Source organism: Coloeus monedula, assembly GCF_965178545.1.
Source record: "Coloeus monedula genome assembly, chromosome: 8".
Taxonomy (NCBI): domain Eukaryota; kingdom Metazoa; phylum Chordata; class Aves; order Passeriformes; family Corvidae; genus Coloeus; species Coloeus monedula.
In genome coordinates, this window is record NC_138788.1 from 19,824,490 (window position 1) to 19,851,205 (window position 26,716).

At 48.0% G+C, this 26,716-nt stretch overlaps 1 protein-coding gene across 1 annotated transcript; it reads right to left on the reverse strand.

The window, feature by feature from the left end:
- Positions 1-98: 98 nt before the first annotated feature.
- Positions 99-21,576, reverse strand: SCD (stearoyl-CoA desaturase). Its single transcript, XM_082286564.1, has 6 exons — positions 21,324-21,576; positions 17,308-17,593; positions 10,027-10,157; positions 6,500-6,705; positions 5,039-5,271; positions 99-3,816 (listed from the first exon to the last, which is right to left on the reverse strand). The coding sequence occupies exons 1-6, from the start codon at positions 21,348-21,350 to the stop codon at positions 3,617-3,619; spliced, it is 1,083 nt and encodes a 360-aa protein (XP_082142690.1). The 5' UTR covers positions 21,351-21,576; the 3' UTR covers positions 99-3,616.
- Between the last annotated feature and the right edge of the window lie 5,140 nt (positions 21,577-26,716).

Below are 26,716 nucleotides of genomic sequence, written 5' to 3' on the forward strand. Positions count from 1 at the left end.
CTTTACCAAGCCTTGCCCACCATGTCATCAGTCCAACAAGTTTTAAAGTGACATTTATCGTTTTTATTATGAACAAATAAAATTTCAGATCAGCACAACCAGATGTCTGTTTCCCTATTAGTAGAAATTATTTCAAAAAGGTTTTTTTTTCTTTTCCAGTACACAAAACAGAGATACTACTATGCAGAAATCCCTAAGCTGTGAAAAATCATATCCTACTCACATTTCAACAGTGACAGAGCTTAGACAATGTGCAGATTCAACTTTCCAATCCTTCCCTGAACACCCAACACTTGGACTTTTGCTCTTCACAATACCAGCAGGGCTGGGAACGGTTTTGGAAAACAAACCAGTCCATGCTTCTGCCAGCAGCGGTGTGTGTGGTTCGTAGGGCTCCTTCCTGTGCTCGGCTGGTCGGCAGCGAGCCTCACCACACCTCTGGGAGGCAGGGCGTAACCCCCTGTTACAGATAGGGAAACTGAGGCACGGAGCGTTTTTAAATGACTTTGTCCCAAATCACGCAGTGAGCGAGTTGTTAAGCTGGGAACAGGTCCCAGCTGCTTTAGCCATGAGGTCCCACTGCTGATTTTTCTGCTTCTACCTTTCACAGACTTGTTTAAGCTAAACATACAGACAATGCGTCCAGGATACAAACATGCCACCAAATATATATATATATATTTATAGGTATATATATATATCTCAAACGAAGTTCTACCTAAATTGTTGTATCTGTTTCTTAGTCTAACAAAAATTCTAACTCAAATACATTCAAAATCACCTGCACCCACAGTTCAATGTAGGCAATTAAATAATTAAGAAACCCCTTGAATGTTCATAACTCAGAAAAAAAAACCAAAACGGCAAATAGCTGTCAATACTTCTATGTATATTAAAGAAAGATTTAAGGCACCCAGAGATATTTGCCAATCTACCTTTAAAGTGACTGGACAAACACCAGGACTGTTTGGTTACTGCTCCTCAACTTCCACTCTCATTCCAGATTCTGGACCCGAATCAGCACTTGAAATTTGAAAGGAACTCTTGATGTCAAGCCCTGCTTCTCTGCTGAGAGGATGTGAAATACTGCTGCATTTCACAGCACACATCTCTACTGTAGGGTAGTCACACTACACCTTAAGGGCACCAGGAGCAAGGAAGTCATTCTCCCTTTCTCCCCTCCCCACACCCCTTTCAAATTACTGGCTGGAGCAAATTCATCCTCTCTGGGGACTTCCACGAGTTCAGAGGGGTTTACATTAGAGCAAAGTCAGCCCACAATTACAGACCTAACAGTGTTTCTCTTTTTTTGGAGGGCTTTTTCTTTTTTTTTTCAAATGGTAGGATACTGCTCTAGCCACAACTCCCTTTGCTCCAGCCAGCACCCAGGCAGTCAAGAGCCTCAGAGCAGTAAGGATGCTGTCTCCTGAAACCAGGAGCTGAAGGACTCTTTTCTCCATTTGTCCTTGTTCCTCTTGGCTGGAGACCATATCACTCCTTACAGCTGAAAACCTCAAAGGGTCCCATTGCTGAGCAAAAACAAGGTCATGGTGGTGGCTGGGAGGGGAAGGTGAGGAGACAGACTCATTTTCTGAGTAACAAGCGTGTTCTTGTTAAGAACATCACCGAGCTATCCTGGCTCCTGGTGAGTTTCACTGCAGCAAGAGGAAGCAAAGCTGCAGAGACTTGCTCCCATGAAGCTTCCCTGGCTGCGATGTGGCAGAGATGAGGTGAGGAAGTTGGCATCTGCTCTGTCTCTGCCTTCCCTGGCCTGCCTGAATAAGGGAGACGCTGCAAACCCCACTCCAATATCACTTTGTTCCAGCTACCTCTTGTGCTTTCCTCCAGCTCCGATTGATGCATTGAAGCAACAAAAACAATACTATTGCTACAACTAATAATAATAATAATAATAGTAATAAAAATTAATAGTAACTAGGAGAGTTAAGGGGGAAAAAAAAGCATGTTCAGCTCAGTGAGGGGCATGAGGCCATAACACCCAGAACATAACAGACTGCCTGAACTCAAGCTGGTCTCTGCAACTTGCAGGAAACAACACCCACATGGACTTTTTTCCCCAGCATCCTCCAGCTGCATGCCCACATTGGCTCAGTGATGTAACTGACCTTTCTGCAGGCTCAGCCGCCCTCGCTGCCTGTCTTGCTGGCAAAGGAGCGAGGTGGCGAGATGGCTCGCCGAGGGGGCTGGGAGGCAAGCTAAGGGACTAACAAGGAGCTGGTTTTGCCTCTCCTTCCCACTCCCTCTGGGAAGCAGGGAATGGCAAACCAACACAGCAGACCCTGGGCAAGAAAGCCCAGAGGTAGCTCACACTGGCGGCAGTCTCACATTGAGGTCTCAACTTCCTCGAGCCCCCTGTGCCACCTGGCCCCACATTGGTGTTTCTCAGGCACTTGATGAGTGGAGCCCCCGAGGATGAAAAGACCTGCTCCTGCAGACACCCTCACTCCTCCCTACACCTGCAGGTGTTCCCTTGTCCTGTCCCTGCGCTCAGCACAGGATGTGGATCTGCAGGGCAGGCACACACATCTGCCTGCCCCCCAGAAGGGACCCTGTTCTTCCAGCACATAAAGCAGCTTAACTCAGAGGTGGAGCTTTGGTTTACATGCTTCTCCTCCTCTCCGTTTTGGCAAAGTCCCATTTGCCAGCAAAAATCTCAGTGGTGGGGGTGAACAAAACTCATTATGGGCTGGTGCTGCCCCTTGGCAGCCAGTGGCACACCCCTCCATCTGTCCTCCTCCTCACTGTGGTTCTCCAAAACAGCCGTGGAGCCCAGAGACATGCTCTGCCTTCAGTCCCTTGTGGCACAGAGGGCAGTGCAGGGAGGGAGGCTGTGACACCAGAGGGAGTAGGAATTAAGGCCACCAGCACTTTCCCTCCAGTGCCCACTGCTGCTACTTCATCCCTCAGCCACTGGTGGACTTGGCTAGGGATCTGAGAGAGACTCCAGCCAGACTGGCTAGGTGGTGAGGAACAGGGGAGAACACTTCCCAAGAGATGTCTTGGAAAGAAGCAACTCTTCTTTCTGATGGCAAGAGCAAGGGATGGGGCTGCTTTTCCCAGGAAGAGCAGTTTAGCTATGTCATGTCTGTCAGCAGCCCTTGAGAAAAGAGGAGGGACAGTGGCAGAAACTTTGTGGGGGAAGGTGGTTGGGAGAGGGTCGCTGACTTTGGCTTAACTCTTCATCTGGCTAGTACAGGCTTCCCTTAACTAAATGGTACATAGCCAACTGCAATGGGCCTCCCTAGGCCACTTCCTACCAGCTTCTCTTCCAGGGAGAGACTGGGACAATGTAAAGCAGGAGACAGGTTAGAGAGGCTGGAGAGGGAAACAGAAAGGAAAAGGAAAGGAGGGAAAGGGTGGCCTTGTGTTATAAAGGCAGAGTCCTAGATCTTAAATACATCACGCAAAATGCAGCATGGGAGGGGGGCATTAAAACTCATTATCAATATCTTAAGCAAACTGGTAGCATTATTCAGTAGTTAGTAAACAGAACATTAAACTTTTGTCCAGCGTGTTTGGAGGGGTCAGGAAGGGAGAAAGGGAGATAAAAGGAGGAAGGAGAGGTGTGGATGTGTGTGTGCAAGGGAGCAGGAACTCAGCCACTCTTGTGACTTCCATCTCCAGTCCGCATTTTCCGAGCCAGGATGACCTCCTTGGAGACCTTCTTGCGATCGCTGGCCAGCCCCAGGAGGCACATGAGGTCGATGAAGGCTGTGGTTAAGTTGAAGCGCCAGCCAAACTCACTGGTGGAGTAGTCATAGGGGAAGGTGTGGTGGTAGTTGTGGAAGCCTTCTCCTGAAAAACACGACCAGGGAGAGGATGTTGCAGAGCTCTAGGTGATAGACCCTTTATCTTGACCCAAAGCACCACACTCCTGTAACAGGCTCTGGATTGAGTCCAGGCTCCTCTCTCCTCTCAGCCCAATTTCACCCTTCTACAACCTACCCCATCTCATTTGGGCATGACCCAGCATGCCAGGGCTGGCCCAAATGAGGCAATGACAATCATAGAGGACGTTTGGTGCTTTAGAGGAAAACAAGCATGTGGCAAGGAATGGTTAGTCCCTGGCTCCCCAGCTGCACCAAAACACCAGGGATTCTTAATAGTCTTTCCCCTGCCACCGCAAGAAATCTAGTATTAATTCAGCTACCAGCAAGAGCAGCAGCAAGTCCCCAACAAACCAGGCCAATCAATACTCCTATGGCACTAGCAATCCTAATGCCAAATCCAAAGGACATTTCCAGATGGGAAAAAAAAGCAGACACACACTTCTACTAAACGATTGACACCAGTCAGCCACCATCTGTTCTGGATACTGTCAACATTGGCTTCAGCACTCACCCCTTCAAAGACACTGCCTCGACTACTGCTCCTACCCCTGAATCTCTGCAGTTCAAACCCCTCCCTACTAAAAATTCACGAGCAGATTCTTTGGTGGTGGAAATCAGTGGAGCCCCAGTAATGTACAGTGGTGCAAAACAGATGAGGATTTAGGCTTGGGAGAACAGATAAGGGCATATGCTGATCCTGGGATGTACTTTCCTAGATCTCCAAATTTTCAGTAAAAAACATAAAAGCATCTAGCTTGTCTTATCCTCAAGTACCCCCAAAATCACCAGCTGTCTTGAGAACACATCAAAATGTGCATCTGCTGGTTTTCAAGTTGACAAATCTCAGACATGCAGTGACTGCAGCACACATTTTTCAGTCTAGTGAACATGGCAGAGAGACTTCTGAGCAGGGTAAATAAAATATTGCTGTTGAGATAAGAAGGTGATAAGTGTAGCAGAGTCCTTTCCAGCCTGGAAAGAGTCTGATGGGAGCTGATAACCCTGCTGCCCTTATGTACTCACTGGCCAGCACAGGAAACACCCCCAGATGCAAAGGCTGGAAGGAAAGGGTGCAGGGGAAATAGGGACACCTGGATTCATAGAAATTCCTAGAAGCAGTTGCAGCCCCAAGAGGCAGTCCCTGTTCTAGAGTCCCCCTGCAGCAAAGACACAGATGCTGAACATACCTAGGGCCCCCAGGCTGACCAGGGGGTTCTCCCGTGGGTTGATGTTCTGGTCATACGGCCGGTTGCCAAACATGTGAGCAGCACTGTTCACTAGCCAAGTGGCATTGAGCCCTATGGTGTAGCGCAGGATGGCTGGAATGAAGAAGCTGATGACGATGGATTCATCCCAGAAGTACCAGGGCACTACAGCTGGCAGTGTGAAGCACAGCAACACCACTGAGGGCTTGTAGTATCTGGAAAGAAAGGGACCAGGAGGAAGGTGTTCAGTGGCAGAGGCAGGACAGGAAGGACTGATTCAGTCCTCTATTTGGAGGATTCACACTCAGCTATCCAGGGAAAATCAGGTGCAGAAATGCCTTGCTCCTGAACCTTGTATCTTTTACTCTGGATGCACGGAAGCCATGCCTGGAGACTCCCAAGTCCTATCATCAGGCAAGAGACTCAGACTAAATCCTGCTCTCCTCACACAAGCATAAAACAATGTCCCCATCACCATGAGTCCAGACACCTGCTGCTTTTGGCCTCATCTGTCATTTGCTTCTCAGCTACACTGGTCACTATAAAGGCAACCCCATGCTTCCAGAGTCCCACAGATGGTCCTTTCTCTGGCTTTGGCCCAGTGCTGCAACTCCTCCTTGCAGACTTGGCTCTGCCTATGAATACACCCACCAAAAAGTGCAAGCAAGTGGCACAGATGAGCATACAGATGAGCATGTGAGCTCTCTTACACTAGAAGAATGGAAGTAGAGGAAGGTGAACCACTCCGATGACCCACAAGAAAAATCACGCTGGGACTGAACTAGGGACTTCCTGACTTAGGCTGGTTACTATATGGGTTCAGTCCCACATCCCTGCAGCCCTGGTGATAGGCTCATCTGCTCTGGGGATCAGTCCCAGTATAGCTCCAGATGGCTGAGAGATACCCCGTCCACGAGGCACCAGTGAATCAAGACTGTCCTTCCCAGTTACTGCCCCTCTCACATCTCCGTTTTCAACCCTTCCTTCACCACATTTTTTCCAGAAGACTGAGGGAAGAGGGGCACAGACATGGCCTGGAAGGTGTACAGTCTCCAAAGATGTCTCAGAGGCACCTGTGTGTGGGCTCTGGGCCAGCCAAAGCAGCAGCTGGGCTGTGGGGTGAGCAGGCATGGGGGGACTTAGTGGTGAGAAGATCAGCCTGCTGCTGGCAAGATGCTGCAGGGTAGGCAGGCAAGAGAGGAGTGTGGGAGGGCTAGAGGTGGCACTAGATTCTGAATACTTCCTATAGGAGAGGCACAGCTCATTTCTCACAGTTCGTCTCACAACAAAGCCTTGGGCATGCTGAAGAGTCACATTTCTCACACGATGCCCTCAAATCCTCTCACATTCCATCAAAGCCACTTGGAGTTCCCAGGCCATTTGCAGTGTCCCTGCTCCATCCCCCATGGCTCCCCACTAGGGTTGACCCCACGTGGCACTCACCTGCGCTGGAACATCACCACTTTGTCAGCCTTTATGTCACTCAGGTCCAGCTTCTGTCCCTTCTCGATGACGTCCGGGTGCTTGCGCACGAGCAGCCAGCCAATGTGGGAGAAGAAGAAGCCCCGCATGGCATTGTGTGGGTCTGCGTCTGTTTCGGAGAACTTGTGATGGACACGGTGGTCCCGGACCCACTCATAGATGTCGTTCTGCAAGTCAACAGCAGTGAAAACTTAGGGTCAGGGCTGAAGAAATTCCTTTCAAATTACAAAATGGCCTGAAATGTTTAAATACTTAAATCCTATTGACCTGAACTCATATCAGTGGCATCATGCCCCATTAGGGTTTGGGGTTTCTGGCCTTTAAAACAGAGGTTGGGCCTTGGTTGTACCTCTCCAGGTTTTGGGAAGCAGCTCCAGGGGTGCCTCAGTCTGCTCTTTGATTGGCCAACTCTGGGCTGGGGGCTGCACCACACCCATGGTGCTGCAGGCTCTGGTTGGTCAGCCTGTGCCCCACCCCTGCAGCAGCCACTCTCATTGGCTGGCTGGTGCCCCACCCTCCCATGCTCAGCTACTGTCCCATCCCCATCCCCATCCCATCCCTGTCCCCATCCCCATCCCTGCACAGTGCCAGCTGGGGCTGACCGACCTGCCCCTTCCCTGTCCCTGATATTTCCCATAGGTCATCCTGCCTTGCTTGTCCTGGGATTGCCAAATCAGATATTTAACTTGGGGGGCGAGGCTTTTTTAAACTTTTTTTTTCATTGGAAATCAAACAGTCTTAAAATTAAGGCTCCTCTTTAGAAAAAGAACAAACACACCATTTCAATGACATTTCTCAAAAATACCTCTCTTCAGCCCTGTAACTGTTCCATTTAAGCAGCAAAATCAATACAGTTTGGAAAATGTCAATGCTTTTATCATTTGTATTATGAAATGATTGCTTTGGCTGGTGTTAAGAATAGATTTTCATAAGCCTGTGATCATTTCTTTGTATCAAGATTTCAATAAGCTTAAAGCCATGTATTACACCATCCTAGAAAACATGAAATAGAGATCCAAGCACAGCTCTATTACCTGTATTACACAAGAGGCTCATTAATCTTCTACATATCCAGGACTTTTCCTGAAAACACTTTGAAGGTAGGGAAAATGCATAACCATCTCTATTTCTTGCCTCAAAAGACTGAGGGACTTGTCCACACAGGGAGCCTGTGGCAAAGACACGACTCCTCAAGTCCCTTTCTAGTATTGTAACCACTCTTCCTTTAAATGAGATAAAATTATTTACCTGCAGGCCATTCAAGAAGGCAATGATAAACATGGGCCAGGATTATAACTCTCACTTGTTTCCAAATACTGGGAACTGCTGCCTTCCTTCCAGCCAAGTATCTCCAAGTATTAGCAGCCCTCGCTGATGTTGGCCAGAGCTTCATCATTCAGTATTCCCCCAGAAGAGGGTGGCCCAGCTGCCTTCCCTATCTAGTAAGCAGAGAAACTTAACCAGCAGCTATGCTGGAAAATTTCACCTGTGACCCAAAGTCTCTTTCACATTCCAGACCCTACACAGCACCATGTAACACGAGAAAGCCCAGTCTGAAAGTTAACAGACAACTTGGGCTTGCACATATGGGAAGGCTTCCCCTGTCTTGCTGCAGGGAGGAGGCACAAATTTGGAAAGAGACCATGTAATGCAGAGACCATGTGGTATCACTTCCTCCACCACACCCTGTCTACAAACAGAAATTGGGAGTCTCAAACCTGAAAAATCGGTACCTTGACACAAACTTTAGCTCTTTTTTCTATGGATCTTATTTTGGGACCACCTCTAACTGCAACCTTTACTGAAAATCATGACTTTCTGAGAAGAGCAAGCAAAGCCAAGGAGAATGTCTTCTTCCTTGGGAGTTTCCAGCTACAGGCTATAACTGTGAGAGCTTCTGTTGTGCTGCAGCTGACAGGTCTTGCAGGTGGAAAAGCCAGTTAGAGGCAGAATTCTCAAATTCTCTGAAATTACAAGTCACAGGTCTCTGCGCAACCAACAGGCATTTTCTGAAGGACCTAAGATAAAACAGTCTATAAACTTCCCTGACCTTAAAAGTTACTGATCTCCTCTGCTGCCACTAGCAGGAACGAGATAGATTCAACATAAATCTTCTCTTGATCTCACTGAAAGTAACTATTTGAAAAAATCCATGGGGAATAATACCAAATTTTCAGTAGAACTTTGGATTAGTTCCTATTGAAGCTGGAATATCTGTGTGTCTCTCATCTTTGTCTATTCCTATCCCCTACAGCAACAGCTCAGCAAATTCTTTCCCCCCCTGCCCTATAACCCTGTGAAAGATGGTCTTTGTACAGAACTAGCTAATACACAGCAACCCATCCTGTTGTCTTGCTGAGTGCTGGACCACTGGCTGGAATTGACAGCTTGGTCCTCCCCCTTCCTTGTGAAAGACTGCTATTTGGTACTAACAGAGAAGAAGAAATTCAATGGTGTTTTAGAAAGTTTTTCAAGGCTTAAAAAACTTTGCTCTGTTCTGATTACATGTAAACAAAGTGCTATCCTCTGGAGAATTACTTAAGAGCACAGCACTGATACATTTGTGTTCAGCTTTTTATAGCAGAAAGTACTGCATTCTGACACCTTCCTGAGTACTTCCCACAGACAAGCAACCCTTCAGTACAGTTAAAGGATGGAGAGTTGTTAGGGCTGACTTACAGCAGCAAGCCTGAGAGACCACCAGAATTTATTTTTCTGCACCATGCCAATCTGGGTTTTCACTCTGACTTCCACAGATTTGCAGTTTTGTTTGCTTTGGGGACTGTGAAGTGCTCTCACAGTAGTTAGGCAATATCCTGAGGTTAGTGCTCTTTGAGAGGTGAAGCAATCTCCCAAAGTGCTTAACAGTGACTGCAGTCACTTGTGCCACTCTGAAGGCCCAACCTTTCTCTCCTTAAAATATCACTGACCTGGGACAACTCTCTGGAAGCCAGTGGTGTGATTTGTAACATGATTATTCCTAAATATCACTCTTCTGAACCAGAGAAACATCCCCCTAAATCTCAAGAAGTTCCTGGTCTTTATGCAGCAGCAAATTCTACATCGTGCAGAATTTTCCATCCTTAGCTTTGCAGATGTCTTCTCCTTTATCAGCCACACAGCAAAAGGAGAGTGAGACAACACCAGGAGAACACTTAACACTTCCATACCTCTTTCATGGGACCTGGTGCAAGCACAGGGAGACCACACCTGGAGGGAAAGGTACATTCCTGTTTGGAGAGCTTTCCTACCCCTGGTCTTGGCCAGTTGTCCTCTCCTCATTGGGTTTGTCTCAGAGTCAACCTCTGATGGGACAAGGTAAAGACAGACTCTAGCACTGCAGTGTTAGATGGAAAGGGCAGTCTTTTTCCTAACAAGAGGTAGTAGGAGAGAGGAACCTCTTCATCAGATTGTGTCCTCTGTCTGAGACAGGGATTAATGGGAGCACTTCCTTCTGAGGACCAGTGGCACATTAAGGAAGTGCTTACCTGGAAGGCCATGGAGTTTGCAATAGTCAGGAAGATTCGCAGGGGCAGTGTGGCTTTGTAGGAGCGATGACTCCAGAGGCGGTGAGATCCAGCTGTGATCCCGAGAGCACTCACCAGGAAACACAGAAGAGCTACAAAGGAAAAGAAAGTGTTTGAGCAGTTAGAGCAAAGTTTCAGGCAGAGCAACACAGAGGCGGGCCTTCCCCCAAAGCTGTATAAGCAAGAGAAGAATCCATGGAGAGCACAGACTGGGGCAATAAAACTCAAGGTGAGAGTGCCGGAGCTACCGCAGGCCTCCTGGGCAATGTGGGGCAAATCAATTCAGCTCTTTATCTCTAACAAGGAAGGAGGCTCCCCCTTAGAAGACTTGTCACAAGGGTTGGTTCTTTAGCACAGTGCCATCTGTCATGGTGCAGAATAGTCAAAACAGTATAAAGCGGCTGCTTCCATAAAGCACTCTGGTAAAAGCACTGCAGTCCACCAGGGAACAGCTTCTCCCTTTCCTCCCACCCGAAATAATCCAGGCTCTCGGTTTCCTATCTCACCACTCCTCACTAAATCTCTTTTGCATTATTTTCACCTAGAGATGGTAAATAATACCATTTTTCAGGGGGACAGCTCAAGCCCAGAGTTAGGCTTCTCTTCTGCTCCTTTTCTGAGCAGAAGTTGGCTAGAAAAAGATCTAACCTATCTATCCTCCCACTGAAGCCTGGGCCTCACCTTCAGCTCTACCACTGGCTTAAAATCTGCTCAGAGGCTACCACTCCTAGGGTCTTTTTGATTCCTCCCTCTGCTCATCTCCTGCACCTTTCACAGAAGGAAACCCCAGGGCTAACGATTCATTACAAGTTGTGCCCATGGCAGAGGCAGATCTTGCTGGGCCCTGTTGAGCTTTGAGGCTGCTTCATGTGTTCCCTCTTCACCCAGGGCAGAAGGAATTCCTTGCCCTTTGGCAGCTAGTAAAAAAACACATCCTGCTCCCAATACAGCATGTGTTCATATTTGCTCTGGTCTGTGTGCCTGTTTGTCCTCCTGGGACTTCTGGAAATTAACCTCAGCTCCAGCATCTGATTCTAAAACTAAAATGGAGGAAAGACCCAAGAGTTTCATAGCAGCATTACACTAGGAAGTCAGGGTTAGAAGAAAATTGGTTCTGCAAATTAGCTCTTCCTCGAGGAAGGAAGGGTCAGGAAGTTTAGCAGAAAGAGAGCATTCAACAGTTGGTTTGCTCTGCAAGCTCAGACACAAAGAGGGAAGGGTGCACTTCTGTGAACAGGTCAACTGATCCACCTTTAGTCCTCTGCGGGAAGCAATGCCTTCCTACCAGTCCCCCAGGGCAAACTTTCCTAGTATAAATTTGCACATTTCAGCCAATTGCATCCATCATGAGAAAAGTTCCTTATTCTTACACGTAAGTCCATGGATAGGAATTGCTGGTATGCTTGACGTTCAGCCATCCAGTCCAGCCAAATGTCTCTAATCAAGCTTATCTTGAACCCAGAAAACTAGATACTCTGCCAGAAACTTGTCTGGAATCAGAGATCTGAGACATGTGCCAGGCACAGCCAAGTTCTTTCATTCAAACTAATACAGGCTTTCTTTCCTGTTATCCCCTGCTCCCTCTTCCTTCCGTCCCTCCTTTTTGTTCTTCTACATTCCCAACCTAATCTCTTATCCACTAAAAGCCTGTCTTGGCTGATTTAACATCATCTTCTGGCCCCTTAAACTTGCATGAACCCTTCTCACTTGCACCCCACTGCACAAGAGTGACCTTCCCTGTCTGCTGATCTGACTGTGACTCCCCATCTTCATCTTCTCCCTTGGTTCCCCTGCCTGCTGCTGAATGCAGCACAAGCCTTGGACCAGAGCACAACTCTCCCAGCACCTCGACAGTCTCTCAAAAAAGCCAAGCATGCAAATACAGCAGGACCCAGCCTTTGCAAGACACAATGGAGCTGAACAAAGCTCACAAAGCTGTCCAAGCCTGGAAGGGGAGAAGTGAAGGATGATGGAACAGGGCATTTGGTTCTTGCGTCCCTTTGGCCTTACTGGTGCTAGAAACCTTGAAGATCCTACTCAGTTTCATGACTCTGACTTGAAAGTAATGAACCAACTCACAACCTGTTAATTTTAGATTTTAAGACACATTTAAATCAGTACTATCCCCACAGATAACACAAGACAGACAGTACATGATAAACAATGGCACCTTGCAATGGATGTGGGGGGCAACTTGCTAGGGAAAGAGCCCATCTGTCTGCTGTAGGGCAAGCAGGCCCTATGAATTGATGGTGTACCAGGGACACAAATGAACTATGTGATTTTTCATGATCTTCAATAGTACAAGAAAGTAAATGCCAGGTTAGATGAGTAGAAGCCCAATTCATAGCCCTGAGTTTTCAGCTTTCCTTATCTGGTGAATCCTCACATGCTGACTGAGAATATTTTGGTAAAAAAAGCCTCCAGGAAGATGACACTGGCTGAGGACTGTTGTATTTAAGCTTTGCAGGAAAGGAAGCTCATCTGTATCTCTTTTATACAGGCAATTCTCAGAATTGCCTGTGGATATCCCTGTTGGGAAAAGACAACACCAGCAACAAAGACATTATCAGCAAGCACAGGGAATCACAAAAGAGATGTGATGGGGACACCAACAGACTCAAAACCCAGACAACCCAGTACTTGCTTTTGGTAGCCTTTCCTGGAAGGTTTTGTAAAAAATTTGAAAGAGTACCCACTGCTTTTGGGTGCCCTGGCATAGAACAGTCCCAGCCTTCATCCAAAGCCCATGAACCTCAGCAGCTCATGTTGACTTCTCTTGGAGCTGCATCCCAGGTCACTACAATGGCCATAACCCTCTAATTATAATCCTGTTCTGCCTGGCCTCTTTCCCAAATACAGAAGCTGTAGTTTATCTAAGGGGCAGACACTTTCTGTGGGAAAGTCTGTGCATTCGTGGCACCAGCCCCACAGAAAGCCAAACCCTACCTGGAGACAATCAGATCCATCAGCCATAACTAAGAGTTGATGTGACAGCGACAGGATATGCCAAATGATTGAAATCCTTGTGGAATACAGAAGATTCCAGCACCCTTATGATTCAGAGAGTTCACCCCCACAAAGAGGTACAGTGATGATTGTTGCACAGTCAGGGAATCAGCATCTCAGAGGGAAGAAGAAAAACTCCTCCAAGATCATCCACTAAGAATTCAACTGGAAAGAGTGTAGAGAAGGTGAAATAAAGTAGCACAGATTTTCACATCTGCCCTGTGATGCTGCCCCAAACTGAAGGACTTAGGGACTCCATCAGCTGAGGATTCAAAGTCATCTTCCATACCATGCTTTGACCTATACAAGATCCAAAAGGTTTGGCAACTCACCGGTGATATTCCCAGTGACCCATTCAACTGGAATACAAAGAATTATGACCACTGGCAGTAATAAGCACTCAGTGCTCCAAAAATTAAACAGAAAACATTCTGGATTCAGTCATGTCTATGACTCATTTGGCTTTACCTCTTTAGGACCCAGATTCAGACCCTAAGTTATTATGAGAAACCAGGAATGTGCTAAAAGCATTGTCACCTGCAGTGAACACCAAGGATGTTTACATGAAGAGGTGCTCCTGCTCCAGCAGGTGTCCTTGGGCTTTTGCTCAGTGCAAGACTGTTCCCTCCTTGCTGCCCAGTCCCTGTTAGCCAGGTGAGTCCTGCTACTCTCAGGAGAAAGATACCAGAAGCAATGAAATGTACAGGCTGCATAGAGGGGACAGTGTTTAGGAGGAGCAATAGGATCTGCTGTGACTGAAACCTAACTTCCCTGCCATGCTCAGAGAAGCACACCACCTGCTACTTAAGCCTGGAGGAACACTAAGTGGGAAGGTGTTGCCAGCTGTAGTCTTGATGGGAAAGTAAAAAACCCATTTTGCTGTTTGCTGTTTGCTGACATATCTCTGGGGGTAGTATGGACTGAGATTTTCAGACTGTCAGGAATTGCCTAAATTATCCAGCAAGATTCACCTTGGTCCAAAGATAATACAGCAACAACAAAATATAGTATCAACCCATGCTTCTAGAGCCTCTGGCACTGCAGGGAACTGAGGCGTTGACAGAGAACCATGTGGAGAGGAACCATCACTATTTACAGACATTGCTGTCCAGGCCAACAGGAGTTAACACAGTTACTGTCAGTCTCCTGCATCCGAGGGCTAAAAAGACTACCCACAAATCACATTTCCAGGGAGGATCTGAGCAATTAGAGAAGAAACTGTCCGTCACCTTTGTATCCTGCCCTTTCAGACTCAGGCTCTGTGCCATTTGGCAAATGACGTAAAATCTGCCCATGATCCTTGAACAGACTAAGCAAGACTTTGAGAAGTGCAGTGGAGAAGACAATAAATAAAAGGGGAGCTGACTAGAAAGCCAGTGCTGGAATGGCTCGGAGAGCTCTTGTGATGGTGAGCTCTCACCTGATCAACAACCCGAGCTCATTCTGGGAAGCTCTGTACCAGAAAGAGATCAGGGGATACAATGCACACAGCAGTGCAGAACAGCAAACAATGATGAAGGCAGGGCTGGAGAGCTTGAGAGACAAAGAGGAATCAGCACATAGAGAAATGAAAACAAAAGAGGACAGTCACCAGTATAACTGGTTTCAAAGGGACAGGAACATCAAGGAGACGGTGGCCTAGATGAAGTGGGTATAAGCAACAGATAAATTATAGAAGGTAGATGAGCTACCAGGCACCACAGCTGCCTGTTGTACCACAACGGAGAACATCTGGGACCATGTTAATTTTGTATTATATGTACACAACCTAAGGAAGAAATAATCTGAAAAACAAACAAAGAAACAAGCAAAACCTCCAGCAGCTCCAGAACTACCACTGCTAGAGCTGGCCTGCCATGTGCCCATGGTGTACTGCCAGAAGCAACCTAAGCCTCTGCTGCACTATCCTTGTCTGTAAAATGGGAACTGCCCTCTCCTTGCTACCAGAAGGTGCTGGGAAAATAACAGCAAGTCACTGCCATGACAGCCACAGATGCCTTGCTAAATAAAGGTATGAGCTGAGAAAAGGGCAATGCAAGGAGCAAGAAGCCTTGCTGAGAAGGTATACCTGTGGAGGATCAGAGTATTCCAGTTCCAGTCAGTGCTGGAGGAGAATGGACTATAAGGGAACTCTGACTTGGCTGCAAGGTGCCAAGAACAGTGCTCCTTTCCCGGAACAGGAGTGCAGGACAGGGAGCTTGGTGGAGCTACTCCAGCTTTGGTACGGCAGGATTGATATTCAGCCGGTCCAGAACAGTGCAGTTCCCCCAAACACCATGTCCCTTCTCCCATTCCCAGAACATGTCACTCCAGAATCCACCAAGGAATCTTGCAGTGCCTCACAGTGGCAGGAGAGCAACTGGCACTTCACGCCAGAGTTGACTGAGCAAGGAGAGCAGGAAGGATTGATATCGGATAAAAAGCATAGCAGATTCCTGTGAAGTGCCATGAGATGCCACACAGACATCCCAAAGAGATGTGCGGTTGCAAAGACATTGCCTCAGAGACCATTTTGGGGTAGGGTGGGGTTTAGCAGAATGCAAAACAGCATTAACCTTCTGGATAAAGATGCTCAAGCCCTCTTAAGTATCCCAAGGGAACTCAAGGGAGAAGGGTTGGATGGATTTAGAAATCATGGAGCATATCAGCAGCTTGAAATGAAATCAGTAAATTCGACTCACATTTTTTCCTCCTCCTTGCCCCAGCACCCTGAGGATATCTGACTGGAATTGAAGGACCCAGGCTGTCAGCTCAGTGAGTGAGAGAAGCCAGCAGTCTTTGCTCCAGCAGTCTTTGCTCCAGCCCAGGGATGGGACACACATAACAGGACCAAGAGCCCTGAAATGCTCCTCCGAGGTCATGCTGAAGCTGCATGTTCTGCCCAGCCCTGATGGGCCAGGGGAAAGTACAGCCTGTCAGGTTTTCACAAGGGAAAGGCCCAGCAAAGTCTTCTTTCATAATGTCCCCCTGAAAGGCCACGCTGGCTGCACAGGGAACGCATCAGTGCCTCTGCTTTTGCAGATGCTGTAGCCAGACTCTGACTGTGGCCTCCAGTGAAGCTCATCCCCCAGACCTCTGCCTGTGAGAGGCTGATATGGTTCAGGAGGAAGAGTCAGCCTGTCCATGCAGGAAGCCATCTCCTTCCCAGTTCAGCTGTGATGCTTGTTGCACACAGCCATCAGGAACACACACTCTGACAGTGTGGTAGACCAGGTGGATCGCCCCAGGGCCCATCCATAGCCGGGCTGACCAGTAAGCAGGAGTACTACTGAACCCAAAAGCCGCCGCAGCAGGCCTCAATCTGGACTGTTGCTTTTTGTTTCAGGATGTTCTGTTTCACAGGGAGGCAGGGGCTGGATACAATCTCTCGACCTCCCTACTGGGAGCCATTTGGCTTCTGGACTCCTACAGGGGTCCACACAAAGGCTCGTGGAAAGCGAGGCTCTCCTGCAGAGTGGGCCCTGGGCCCAGCTGTCTTTTAAGCAGTCAGAGGAGAAGTTTGGTTCCTACCCAGGGCAAGATCTCTGAGAAAGCGGAGCTTTGCCTAGCTACCTTCTGCTGGGTTGTGCTTTCCACTGGAATTTGCTGCCTGGAGAGATGCTTATTTATTTTTTGAAAGTTGTCAGGCTTAGTTCCGGGATGATGGTGGCTAATCTGTTCTTTTTTAAGAATGATAAAAAACCTGAGCTTCAGACTTAATTCTTGACTTTTATCTTCTGCACAACTGTATTTTGTCTCTTTTCCCTCATACACACATTGAGGCTCTGTGGGATTTTCACTTCCCTGGTAAGGACAGGAGTGGTTCTCATGTCTGGGCAGCAGTCTCATTCCAAAGAGTGCTCTGTACCTTGCCTCCCCAACCACCTCTTAAGGTGCTCTTTCTTCCTAACTTTCTGGCACTGTCATGGTACTCTATCAAACAGTTTTTGTGCTTCACCCCAGAAGCAGCTGCACATTCAGGATATTTCCAAGCCTAATGTCTGTGAATCAAGTTTATTCTTTAAGCAGACAAGCCAAATCCCTGCCAAATCTTTCCCTCTCACGTGTGACCTCACAAGAGACACTAGCAAGCCCTTCCACAGCTTGCTACGAATTTGGCTGAAGAGCTGCTTCTAGAAAAAGCCCCCTGCTTCTCTCTCATCCCCAAGTCTGTGGGCCTGAAGGAAAAAAAAATACCACCCAACAGATTTGGGGGTTGCAGATGCCAAGAAACAGATAGAGGAGTGTGCTTACCCCATGCCAGTGTCTGGATCTTTGCAGAAGGTATCAGTGTCAACGCGAATAGGGCCCCTAGGTGCAGCAGGCTCATGAGGATGATATTCCTCCAGACATATCGCAGCGGGGGCTTGGGGCCCTCTTTCTCCCGGTAGGTCTCATCAAAGATATCATCTATCATGCCCCGGTCTCCTGCCAAGTCCTCATGATTGAGTAAGTCCTTCTCCATCATGGCATTTCCATTCCTGGTCACCCGGGAGGTGACTGTGCCATCAGCAGTGGTGCTGGAAGTGGAGGAGAACTCCTTGGAGAGGTGTCAATGGATATTTTTGAGAAAGAAAAAAAGGGAAAACAAAATAAGAAGTTGGTGGTTATCAGTTCAAGAAATAGAAATACATGCATCTAGGCTAGCATTGTAAAAATTCACAGCCTATGGTTTCCCTGGAAGGCTCCATTCTTTCAGCTAAGACTTTGGCACAAAGAAGAGCCTGCTCTGGCCACATGGAGTCATGGCCTGAGAGGACAGGGACCTGGTCTTTCTGGAGAGGAGGTGAATGGTAGATAGGGTGCTGAAAGTAAAGAAAAATACTTGAAAGCCAGTCTCTTTTCCACCAGTGGCTTGGGTGAGATCATTTGCAGACTGCAAGGATTTTTATTTTCCTTCAGTTTGATTAGTGGGCGTTTTTCGGTGGGTTTGTGGTCTCGGCTTATGCATAAGCAGACAACAATAAAGGAAATCTTGTGAATGAACAAAGAGGTGGGAGAGAAATATGGTCTGAAACACAGTTTTATAATAAATCAATGGGCTGCTCCTGCTATCCTACTTCTTTGTGTCACCCCGCCAGGGATTATGCAGGGAACATCAGGAAGATCCACAGAGGGATTCCTCTGGGGTGCCTCCTTATCTCCTCTGCCTCACCTTTCAGGATGGGATGTGGCAAGACCAGCATGCTTGAAGATCAGTGGATGGGAAGCAGTCAGGTGAGGTACTTCTAGTTAGAACTACAGCTATTTATCCTGTGCCTGCTGCTAAGACTTTTATCCCTCTCTCATTTCCCACCCACAGGCAAACTGAGGCAAGGGAAGACAATCCTCTGAGCTTTGGCCACCAGCATAAGCAGAGAGGAAGTTCTAAGCAGCAAAGTTGGCTCAGCTTGGCTCCTGACTCCCTTCTATAACTGTGACACAACATTCCCTCTAAACATGCTTGTTTGTGCTGGCTGAGTGACAGCCTGCCCCATCAGGCATGCATGACGAAAGGAGCAGGCAGGACTGACCCTAATGAGACAGGTCACTGAACCCTGAATCACCAATTTCCATCTCTGTCATGACAGCCGTGTGCTTGCTAGTACTCGCAGCCCTTTGTCAGCCCCGAGCCCAAGTGCCCAACATGGCTCAACCCCAGGGGTGCCAAGCACGTGGGATGCAAGCAGTGTGTCCCACACACATCACCCCCATCCCCTGCCTCCTGGGAACCTGCCCGAGGGACACATCCATGGGTGAAGGGGCACTAAAGGTCAGCCAGCAGGAACAGCAGAGCTGAGACTGCGAGAGGGAGCATGGTCAAGCTGGGAAAACTCCTTGCCCAACAGAAATCTCTCCTGAATTAACAGCAGATTCCCACTCAGGTGTTCAGGATTCATAAAAGACCACCATCCTGCCATGGCCTAGTTTCCTGAGGGAGGCATTAAAATCAGGCCAGGCAGCTTACGTGGCCACCCCAACTCCTCCCTTTCCCAAGGGTAGAAACTAGAGGGTTACAGACATACCTTCCGATGGGGAGGAGCTGGCAAGGCTGCCAGATTCCCCACATTTGGGAAGTAAAATGATCTCTACAGAAGGAACGCTTTAAGTTTTTCCTTGGGGAATCAAAGGTTAGAAAGGAAAAAAACTGGACACAAAGTATCCTGCTGCCTTCACTGCAGGAAGGCAAGCTGCTGAGCTTGTGACTGGCTCTTCTGCATCCCGGCTATCAGCTGTTTCTGCCTGCTTTCCTAATTAATGTTCTGAGGATATGATACTCTCATCTGCTGGAGAATTTAGAGGTAATCCCCACACCAAAAGAGCCATGAGAAATGGCTTCTAATCCAGAGATTAGGCAAGGAGAAGTCCTGCCCTTTCCCAAGTGTTAGATATTCTCATCTGGCATTTTGGCAGAAAGGTACTATTTTCTTGGCTGCAAGACGATCTACCAAAAAGACCCAAGACTTGTCTATGCACGAAAAATTCCCAACAGTGATTGGTGGTATAATTAGACAGGTAACACACCCCATATGGACATGCTACTTCCAGAGTAAGAATGTGGGGTTGCAGTTGCATTTTTCTCCTCCATGATAGTTTATGTCACTGTCAAAGTTACACAGGGGCAGAGGAGGAGGAGGGAGAGAGCAAAGAAAACAGCAGAGAGGAAAAAATCTCTTTTTGCAGAGTTGTAGTAGCCACATGAGGAATTTTACCAGCATACCTATGCTGCTGGAATTACACTGATATAATCAGACTGGTCATTTCTCACATGTAAACTTACCTTGAAACAAAAGGGCTATAAAGCAGTTGTGAAACAGCTCCACCGTTACAGACTTGGTGGGAGGAGCATGGGAGAAAGAGGGAGGGAGAGAGGGCAGCTATTTAGGTAGAAATGGGGGAAATGAGGAAAGAAAGAGAATTTTTATCCCCTTATGACCATAGTGGCTCCTACCGAGGAAAATGGGATGGAGATTGATCTGGGGTCTAGGGCTGAGGGAGGCAGGAGGCCAGCTAAATCATTTTCATTAGCTTTCCCTCATTTCTGAATGACTTTGCAGCTCTCATCTGCAGAACAGATGTGTTTCCCCACCTACACCCCCACCTTCCCAGCACTGAACATGCCATAGGTGATCCTGGCACCCAGCCATCTTATACAACCAACTGCAGCTCAAAGGCTCCTGCACTGGGTACAGTGTACGGGCCCCAGGGCACTGAATCTCGGGTCCAGGATATTTGAATATGCCCAGCATGACCCAGGGACAGGATTCTTTCCAGCTTCCAGGATATGACCCAAAATACATGCCAAAACCATGAAACATGGTGTGAGCACACTGCCCTTGACATCCATTTTGGGAGGGGAGAAAAGGAAAGTTCTTTACATCACAGCATCCCTGGAAGGTCATGACACCTGCACAAAAGGACCAAGGGAGACCCTGTGTGCTGGTGACAGAAAAAGAGCAGGGCAATGATTTACATCCACTTCTAGGCATTGGCAGAGGGGGAAAGAATAAGAAGGTGAGAGCACAAACACCAGAATCAAGCCACTCTCCCTTTGGGCAAAGCGTGGCTGCCAGAAGGGTCAAAAATAATAAGGGAAATCTTTAAAAATCCAACAGCTCCACACATCTTACTGGTGTCAGGTTGTTATTCAGACCTTCTTATGCCAAAAAAGGGCAGTCTCCCTATTTTATGTTTGCTTGGCTCAAGCAATGCAGACACAGTCATTCATTTCATCTGGGCAGCCGGCTTTCACCTTGCGTCTGTCCTAGAGACGCTTCCTGCTGCTATATTTAGTTTTAAAACACTGTGAGTGAAACCCCGTTCTTATTAAAAAGAAAATGAATTAAGAAAACTAAAAAAAATCCCAGTCTAAGTGTTATCAAAAAACCCACACAAAAGATCTTCTTGAATAGCCCTTCAAGCACCCAGCATGCTTCGATGGGTGTTTTCAAAATAAGCCAGTATTTTATGCTCAGTCTACCTGAGGGCACAGGATCCAGGAAGATCACCTCAGAGGCGTGGATGTCTCCGCTTCATCCATGGGCCCCCCATCAAGCTTGGGTGATGTCTTAAGTTACCAGTGAACCCCTTGGCCTGACGGCTGCGAAGCGGGGCGGAGGGGACTCAGGCACACACGTGTGGATACGTGTGTGTGTGCACGCACAGACACGCGTGGATGCCCAGACCGTTTCCTCCAAGACAGCAGCAGCGCAGCGCTGCCGGAGCCGAGGAGATGAAGGAGGAAGGGGCGAGGGGGAGACAAGGCACCCGCACCCCGGGGCCCCGCTTACCTCCTCCTGCAGCAAGTGCGCAGGCATGAGGCGGCCTTGTCTCTGCTCCTCGGCGGCGGTACGCGGGCGCGCAGGTCCCCGGCGCTGGTGGGAGGCTGGCTCTGGTCGGCTCCTCGCCCGGCGAGCTGTGCGGCTCGGGGAGGCGGGTGCGGAGGTATTTAAAGGGGGCTGCTTGCTTGGCGGCTGGCGGGGCCGGGCTCTGCGCGCCCCGGCCTCCCGGTGACCCCTGCCCGCGGCTGGGATGCGCGGGGTCAGCGCGGAGGGCGGCGAATCGCGGCGGGGGCCCGGCTCTCGGCGTAGCCGGGGGGAGAGGCGGGGCGGAGCGGGCAGGGGGGCGGGAGGGAGGAAGGATGCTGAGGAAGAGGACGATGACGAGGGGCAGGCTCTCTCATGATGCCTGGCTGCTTTTATTCTTTTTTTTTTTTTTTCTTTCCTTTTTTTTTTTTTTTTCCCCTTCCTCCCCCTCGCGAGCTGATTGGTTGCGGGAAATTTGGTGCCACCTCGGCTTGCCCTCGCCATTGGCTGCCCGCAATCTGCTGTTCGCTCCCCGCGGCGCGCACCCTGCGCGCCCCGCTCCGCGCCCGCGGGGGAGCGCCGGGCGTGCTGCGGTCCCCCGAGAGCACCCTCCGCCGCCGCGAGGGCTGCGCCTCATGAAATAAGGGGCTCCCGAGGGGTGAGGGATGGCAGGGAACCCCGCTCCCCCTCCCCAGCTGGATGTGGGTTGCGGCGGGGGAGGAAGGGGATTCAGCATGAAACATCTGCTCTGTATTGGGGATCTGTCTGGGGAGCATTCTGCACGTATATGTGTGCAGAGAAATCAGAGATTTCTGCAAAGAAAAGCACACACTCCCCCCCCCCCCCCCCCCAACTTGTGTCCGGATAAGAATGTATGTCTGTGTAGATGTTCATCACTATATGCAAAAACAGTCTGGAAAATGTTGGTAGTAGCATTTTAAAAAGAATCCTGTCCGTTGTCCCCAGAAAATAATGCCTTCAGCGGAAGATGGAAGGAAAAAGAAGTAGCTCAGTTTGCCGTCAGCTATTTTCCATAACAACCTCCTCGCTAGCCAGTAATGTCAGCAATATCCAGCCTCTATCCAAAATCCAAGCTCCATCTGAAATTCAAACTCTGTCCCACAGAGACCTTCACTATTAAAAGTGAAAAACAGGGCCCTTACAAATCAAACCTTGGCGGTGGCAGAGCTCGGAGGCAGCTCTCCGAACTCCACCGTGTGGTCACCGAGCCAGGCACCCTCAGTCATTTAGCACCAAGGCTTAGGGTACCTTAATGCCATCACCCTGGCCAGGACCTCTGGTAGCTGCTTCCCCTACTCAGTAATGTGTCCCGTGTTCAGTTTCTGTCCCCTGCTGACACATGAGTCATTCTGGGAGTGGACCAGGGATGTGAAAAGCCAAAAGTGTGCCCATATCCTCTGATATATATCCTGTCTGGAGCTCTCCTGCAGTGATGGAGCTGACCACACGAGGTGCAGACAGACAACCAAGATCTTGCAGAGTCCACCCCTGGGCGCATCCTGCTCAGACATATCATGGCTGATTCAGTGGCAGCTGTCAAAAGTGAGTTGCATTGTAATCACTGGAAGGGAAAAGTGACAATGAAAAATAACAGTAGCCCATTTGTTCTCCATATTTAGAGGTGTCCAGAAAGGGGGAAAATATGTCCCTGCTTTTTCATTTCACTATGATGGATGAAGAGGTCTGTGAGGAGTATATGTTTAAATTTGACATTAGGATCTCAAGTCATGCCCACCTTTTGAGACACAATATTAAAACAGAGAGCCCACATCAGAAGATGTTCCTAGATGGTGAAAGCGGACATGAATCAGGGAGGGACTTTCAATCATCTCTTTTAAGACTCTCCATTAAATGTTTGCTTAACAACACTGAGGAGAAATGATGTTTTAATTAAAAATTCTACCAATTTTCTATGTGAGTGCTGAAAGAACTACAAACTGAGCTAAAAACTGCCCTAAGGAAACCTGATTTCCAAAAGAAAACCAGAAAAGAAAAAACAATTAAAAAATGAAGACTTGTTGATTTTAAAAAGGTAATCTCCAGCTCATAACACATGGGGAAAATAATCTCCATGTCATGAACCAGGAGCAGACCTGGCAATGCTACTGGTGGGTGACAGTGAGGCTTTGGGGAATTCAAGGTTTGCAGTTTTGCAGATGCTCAGACCCAACCAGAGCCCTTCCTTTTCCATGGGTTTCCTTCCTCAGACAGGGAGTGCAACTAAAAAGGATTATACAAGGCAGCTGGACTTTACCATCCTCTAAAATTAATATCACGTTTGGCTGCTCCCTCACAACAGGAGTGTTTTCTGCATATTCCCCTGCCAAGTTATTTTGGGGGTGACCATCACATTTTTTTTGTTGCATAGAGGAAGAGATGGATCTTGATCATTGTTGGGGCTGTGCTCACCTGGCAGGTTTCAAGTCTTATGTGCCAAAGACAGCCCTGAGAAAGGCCCTTCACAGCTTGGCCAGCTTCTCCAGCTGCTGTTTTCATCTCCTTTGAAACAGGTTAATGCTCCTGAATGTGGCCACGAGGTTCAGGCATTGACACCTTGGTGAGGAAGTGGAGAGTGTGCAGAGTGGTTTGCTTTTCCAATATTTAGATTGCAACAGATCTGGCCTTGCCTGTCACAAGGCTTTTTGGTCCTTTGCGGGCTGGAGGTTTGGCCATGCTGTGCCAGCCAGGCTCCCTCCTGTGGAGAGCTGCTGGCCCTGCCGGTGGCCTGCACCCTGCACACCCCTGGCCCCACCACCCGGCCCTGCCCATCCGAGTCCCAGCTGCAGACTTCTGTCTCAGCTCTGCTGCTCAAGGTTTGAGGCAAGAGGGGGATCACTGGGCAGCCCAGGTGGGAAAACAGAAATGTCTATATAGACACAGAAATACATCTTAAACTGGGCTTCTCCTGCTCTAGTTTGTATCTCTCCAGAGATACAAATCTCTACAGGCTTTTCCCTCCTTTCAGGGAGAACTTCCCAGCTGAGCCTTCAGCAGAATGACACTGCTCGTGGTGTACACCTACACTGCTTCACGACGATTCGGCTTCAGCCATCGTCCTCAGGAAACTGATTCAATTCTTCTGCATCTGGTGACTGTTGCCCAGGGTCATAGTCTTTCATAAATGAGCTGATGCAATGCCAGGGCCATGGTGCAGGGCAGCAATGAACAGAGCCATGTCATGGGCAGCACAGGCCATGAACTTCAGCACAGAATTTCTTTAGAAATACATGATCTCATGTAAGGCTGTTTCCACCTTCCTAGGACCCCCCCCACAGATTCATGACTCAGCTGAGGAACTAGGCTAGCAAAAAATTCTTGCAGAATTCTTTTTGTCAGAGGGTCTCACAACCTTTTCAACCTTTTCATCAAGGTTGGGGAAAATGAGGCACAAACCAGCAGTGAGGTTTACCACAAGACAGTATCCATGAGCAGACCTCTTAAGAGGAAGAACTGTCACATTCCTGTCGTGGGATGCACTAACCACCCTGATTTTGCTACCACAGTGCCAGAATGCAGAGAAAAGCATCAAGGCTAAGCTAAGGTTCTTTTACCATAACACGTTCCCTCCTATTCTCCCCTTAAAAAAAAAAAAAAATTGCTTTTCCATTTAGCAGTAAGTTTTGCAAGGGGATTTCATCTGGTGTTGACATCATGGAAATTTTATTGGATGTCCTCAGTTACCCCCTCCAAAACTGTTGAAAAAGCCATGTACACAAAAACGCTTGCTGCAAGGGCTTTGCAAGGTTTGTTGCATGTTGATTATTTATCTTCTTTAACAACGTTCCTTGTGTCCCACTTTGTCTTCTATTTCACAACTGGAAGTTGAAACAAGAAGAGGAGACTCAAATAATGAGGGAATAAGCTGAAAACTGGGGAAAGAACTGAGTACTATGTCAAAAAAAAAGGTTTGCAAAAATTTTCCTAGGATTATTTTCTGCATCTCTGGCATTGTTTTCCCGGAGAAGTATGAAGCAATTCCAGCTTTAGAGCTTTTTCTAGAGGTAGGAGAATCATGCCATGGGTCTTTCATCCAAAGAGAAGTGGTGGAGTGGCTTTCTGTCCTTTCCCCAATGCTTTCTTTCTCCTCCTTACCCTCATAAAGAATCTGCTCTTCAAAGACATCGAGCCCGCTCTGCAGAGCAGATGAACACTGGCATCATTCACCACTGCTGCCAGCAGTCTCATAGGTTAATGGTGTCCCTGGTTTTGATGGGTTGACTTTTGGGCAGAGTTATGTGTAGCAGAGAAATAGGGTAGGGGACCATGGCTACAGAATGAGCTGGGACAGGACCTGGCTCAGACTACAAGAGTTCAGAGTTAATGTCTGCTTGAAAGATGATGGCAGGTGCAGATCTTTCAGGGTTGTCTGTTTTTGGAGTTCAGGTGCCAGGGATCAGATACCAGCTTGTGGGATCACCACCCTTGTTTGATGTTGCTTTCTCCCTCCATGCTTCCTTTTGGAATCTGGTGACCTGTGTTATATTTTCACACACTCTTCCTTATCCAGGAGAGGTACTTAATGGCTTTCATATTTGAAATGGAAAGCTAAGAATTGTTTAGTCACCTGGCTCCAGACACTGTGACTTGAGGAGCCTGGTATCATGGCATTTACCATAAGTGCTATTTATTTTTAGAAGAACTGGCAGCATCCTGGTTGCTTGCTTGCTTTCCGTCATGTTCCCCCCACCACATACACACCTTAGAACATCATCCATTGCTCTATAAATTCAATGGTTCCCATAATTTCCTGAAGATCCCCTGCTCCATCCTCACTCTTAAAGCATGGCTAAGCTCAGTATGGATTACCTGGGGTCCTCATTTGGGAACACCCAGAAGAATAGCAGTGGTCAAACCCCCAACTGCCTTTGCAAGGGCAAGGGCTGGAAGAAGAAGCTGATGCTTACCTTGCCACCCTCCTGCTGCTGAGTGGAAAATGCGGGGTTAAAGGGAGTCAATAAAGTGGCAGAAATCACTGGTGTCTGGTTGCCAGGGCTAGAAGGGAATGCAGACATAACTGGGGTGACAGCCATGGCTCCAGGCTATGACCAGGATGGCTAAATTCCCTGCCATTGATGAGAGAATAAGCACCAAGACAATCTTAATCAGCATCAAGAATTAGGCTGATAACATGCTGATGACTGGGATAGTGTTGGGGAGGATGAAAGTTTGGTAAGAAAGTTTCACAGGTATGTAGGCTTGGCAGAAACATCTTTGAATATAGAAACTGGGGATGAGATAGAAATGAAAGCAAGTTTTGATATAGAGTAAAAGATGTTTTGCTGAAACAGTGATCGATGAGTAACTGAGAAGGCAAAGGTTGGAGATGAGCTGGAAGGAGATTTTTAGGAGTAGGACAA

Coding starts and splice junctions, on each gene's coding strand:
- SCD (XM_082286564.1), bottom strand. CDS start 21,350: ATGCCTGCGCACTTGCTGCAGGAGGAG. Junction 17,594..21,323: donor CGCACTTGCTGCAGGAGGAG/GTAAGCGGGGCC, acceptor CACCTCTCCAAG/GAGTTCTCCTCCACTTCCAG. Junction 3,817..5,038: donor GGTCAGCCTGGGGGCCCTAG/GTATGTTCAGCA, acceptor CGTGTTTTTCAG/GAGAAGGCTTCCACAACTAC.